General features: G+C 44.2%; 1 protein-coding gene across 1 annotated transcript in view; it reads right to left on the bottom strand.

Moving 5' to 3' along the window:
• LOC103926388 (PH domain leucine-rich repeat-containing protein phosphatase 2-like) overlaps nt 1–4,083 on the bottom strand; it is a 16,451-nt gene that overhangs the window by 9,924 nt on the left and 2,444 nt on the right. Inside the window, exon 2 of the mRNA XM_009335254.1 lies at nt 3,765–4,009. Within this exon, the coding sequence (XP_009333529.1) occupies nt 3,765–4,009 (245 nt within the window). The remainder of the gene's footprint in view (nt 1–3,764; nt 4,010–4,083) is intronic.

Consider the following 4,083-nt stretch of genomic DNA (forward strand, 5'->3'; position numbering starts at 1 on the left):
GGTGCCGTGTAAACCTCCCCATGATCAAAAAAGCCAAAATTCCTCCGACAGCACCAGCCCCTGAGCCACGTGTTGATCAGGTGTGTTCTCCTGTTCCGTTCAGTGTCCTTCCCTGCCACTGTAGGGATTGAGGAAAACACTACCTGTGCTCCTGATCCTTCAACCAATCGCCCCAGTGCCCTGAAGTCCCTTTTGATCACTGCAGGACTTCTCTCTGCCACCTCATCGCTGCCAGCCCATATAACCAATAGTGGGTAGTAATCAGAAGGCCGTACCAGACCAGGGAGTTTCCTAGTAATGTCTCTGACCCGGGCCCCAGGGAGGCAGCAGACTTCCCTGTGGGATGGGTCTGGTCGGCATATTGGGCCCTCTGTTTCCCTCAGAAGGGAACTGCCTATGACAATCACCCTCCTTTTTTTCTTAGCAGAGGCAGTCATAATACGTGGGGCTGACTGCCTCACCCTAGGCAAGCCCCTGGATGGACCTTCATCTACATCCTCAGCACATCATCTACATCCTTGATCTACATGATCAAGGCTGACAGGTTCCAGAGGCAATAGTTAAAGCTTGAAGTAGAAAAATATGCTTTCCCTTTGAGAGAAAACAATGTGGTGTGAAACCCAAACTGGCATGCAATCACATTAGAAATGTAAAAATTCATCTTGTAGCCAGTGCAATACACACTGAATGCCAGCACACATGGCGAACACCCTGGCTGTCACAGCAGCTGCCATTTGACACAAACAGCCCATTATATCCACGTCAGTATCACATATCGGGTACTGGACACTTGCAATAGTCAGAGAAGCAGCTCTGTTAAGGGAAGGCGCAAAGGGTAAAGAGACAGAAAAGCCAACAAAAAGTAGCAACAGTTCCACAGCTCCTGCTGCAACTGTAGCTCTTCTTCATAAGCACCAGTCAAATTTTCAAATCTCTATAGTTTAAGTTTTTGTTGTGAGGGGTGTCCAGACCAAAGAAGGTATCTGTGCTATTTTTGTTTACCGCCCTCCCCCCCCCACCGCAAGAAGATAATATTTCTGAATATGAAAGGATGCTAACATACGGAAAGATTCTAGCTAGGAGATCTCTAAATATCCTTGAGGTGCACTGTGGAGAAGAAAAGAAAGTTCTGACAGAAACTTACTCCCCTGTACATGGACTTGAAAGGGAAACACAGAATGATCACAAGGACACCACTGAATATTTAAAGTGAATACACAAAAAAGGTTTCTGTTATTCTTCCATTTACTGTCCAGATTTCAGTCTTCTGAGTCAGGTGCCGAATCAATCTTTGCCATACTGAGCTTCTGAATGAAAGTCACCTACTGATATTAAAGGGGTGAAGAATTCAGAAGTTGTTTGGGAGACAAACATACCTATGGTAAGATGCAATCAGATGCCTACCAGAGTAATTTGTATTCGCAAACACATTATACTAAGGTAATCAGCAAACTTTGTTCAAGGAAGGAATTATCTCAACAGGGGATGGGGATATCTTGAGCATTCTGTCATCTTCCTGTGGACATGCAAGCAGGTACCATTCAGGCCTGCTTCCTGTTACTAACACAGATGTTACTGAAGCAATACTGGCAACTCCCATTTCTCTACTGAGAACACCCCCAGTGGGAAGTAATTCAGGGATCTCTTCTGTGGCAAATACATTCTGAGAATTACAAAGAACAGACACACTGTAATCAAGAATTCTTCATGCAACTTAAGACAAAGCTTGACAAAGTGCTAAACACACCAAGAGGCAACAAGAGTAGGAAGTAAACATGTACAACTCGGTACTTGCTTCCAAAACACTGGTAGCAGGACCAATTTGCTAATTCAGTGCAAAGCCTGCCACAAATCAAAGACAGGCACGGCTACCTAGCACAAGAAGAGAGACAGATATTTAAAAAGAATTCAAACACAAAAACCATTTCAAGAGCTAAAAAAAAAAAGTCAAAACGGTCCTCTCTGAACACATCTACAAGCTTTACCTAGCCTTTTTCATGATCTGCAGTAAAGGGTCTGTTCTTCTTTCTAAATGCTGGAAAATCTGCACACTGTTAGGGTCCAAAACAAGCCAATTTCATTATGAATTCTCCAAGCAATGAATGGAGATTTTCAGCTGCTTCAATGGCTACATTCAAGTGTCCATCTACCCTCATACAGTATTTCTAACTAACCTATCCCTGGTTCCAATAACCCAGGCTGGGCAAGGCAAACAAGTCTAAATAACTTTTTTCAACAGTCAGTTTTAACTACATCCTATTATCTGCATCTCTTGCCACTAGCACTCCCTCCCTCTACCTGATCAAACACATGCTATGTCTTTAAAATTTGGACACATGCAACTTATGACTTTTGTTTCACAACCAAAAAAACAGCTACTACTCCTGCTCAGCGTGTGTTGTCTCTACTGCTTAGCCTTCAAGTAAGGAGACCATAGCAATTTTCCCCCCCTGAGAACAGGAGTGGCAACTTTATAACTGAATCTTAAGTCCAGAAGAATCAATACAAAGTCTAAATGCTAACAAACCTGGTGGGAGCTTGTAAACCTAGAGGAGTCCATAATACACCCACAGCATAAAGTTCATGCACATTAAACCCTAAGCTGTCTTTTTTCAGCCTAAATCGACTGCAGACATAAAATGTATAATCTGATGCTTAAGCCTTCTTTATATAACCCTTACTACACTATCTTTCTGTCTACTTTTAACTATTTACCTGGCAACTCTTAGCAAAAAAATTACTGACACGTAAATATTACGTAACTGTGAAAGTACCTTACATGTTTCACTGATTCAGAATAAGTATTTACAGCCTCTTAAGTAGCTTAAGCTTTCTGGATGCTAAAACATCCATAACATAGAACATAATAAAGGAGTATATGAACAGTAGCCTCTACCTACAAAATGAGGACATATTTGCTGTGGGAGCACCAGCCAAACCCTCCCAGCTAGACACCTATGGCTTAACTAAGAGATGCGTAAAAGGCACATCACTACTTCATTTTTATAAATTGCATTACTCAGGGCTGTGTCTAACTGCTATGTATGTCTGTTCCGTATCAGCCCTACTAACATACTGTTGTGGTTTAACCTCAGCCGGCAACTAAGCACCACACAGCCGCTCGCTCACTCCCCCCCAGTGGGATGGGGGAGAGAATCGGAAGGGGAAAAGTGAGAAAACTCGTGGGTTGAGATAAAGACAGTTTAATAGGTAAAGCAAAAACTGCGCATGCAAGCAAAGCAAAACAAGGAATTCATTCACTCCTTCCCATGGGCAGGCAGGTGTTCAGCCATCTCCAGGAAAGCAGGGCTCCATCATGCGTAATGGTTACTTGGGAAGACAAACACCATCACTCCGAACATCCCCCCCTTCCTTCTTCTTTCCCCCAGCTTTATATGCTGAGCATGATGTCATATGGTGTGGGATATCCCTTTGGTCAGTTGGGGTCAGCTGTCCTGGCTGTGCCCACTCCCAGCTTCTTGTGCACCTCCAGCCTTCTCAGTCAGTAGAGCACATGAAGCTGAAAAGTCCTTGACTAGTGTAAGCACTATCTAGCAACAACTAAAACACCTGTGTGTAATCAACTTTGTTCTCATCCTAAATCCAAAACACAGCACTGTACCAGCTACTAAGAAGGAAATTAACTCTATCCCTGCCAAAACCAGGACAATATAATATACACATACGTAGGCACACAATGAACAGAGCCCTGCAAGACTAAAGCAAATACTTCTCAAACAGATTTATCCTTTCTCAGCCCTCACCTGACCAGGTCTCCATGGAGTTGCAAAAAGAGGTTTTTCCTCCCTTCTCCATCGCATATCTCAGACGCTAGGGTGTCCACTGTACAGAGGACCAAGCGCAAGTCTGAAGAAGCAGTAGCTGCAGAATCTCCTCCATAAACACACACGCAGCCTCGTCCGATGTCCTCTTTCAGCCAGTCCCTCTCACGGGAACCAAACCGACTCCTGTTCAAACAGCTCCTGCTCCCGTTGCGCTTCACGTTTCTCTGCAAGGCGGCCCAAACCAGAGCGTCAGCAGCTGCCTCCGAGTCGGCGTTTGGCTGCCCTCCTCCCTCCAAGG

Source organism: Pygoscelis adeliae, unplaced genomic scaffold, assembly GCF_000699105.1.
Source record: "Pygoscelis adeliae isolate BGI_AS28 unplaced genomic scaffold, ASM69910v1 Scaffold532, whole genome shotgun sequence".
In the NCBI taxonomy this organism is placed as follows: Eukaryota; Metazoa; Chordata; class Aves; order Sphenisciformes; family Spheniscidae; genus Pygoscelis; species Pygoscelis adeliae.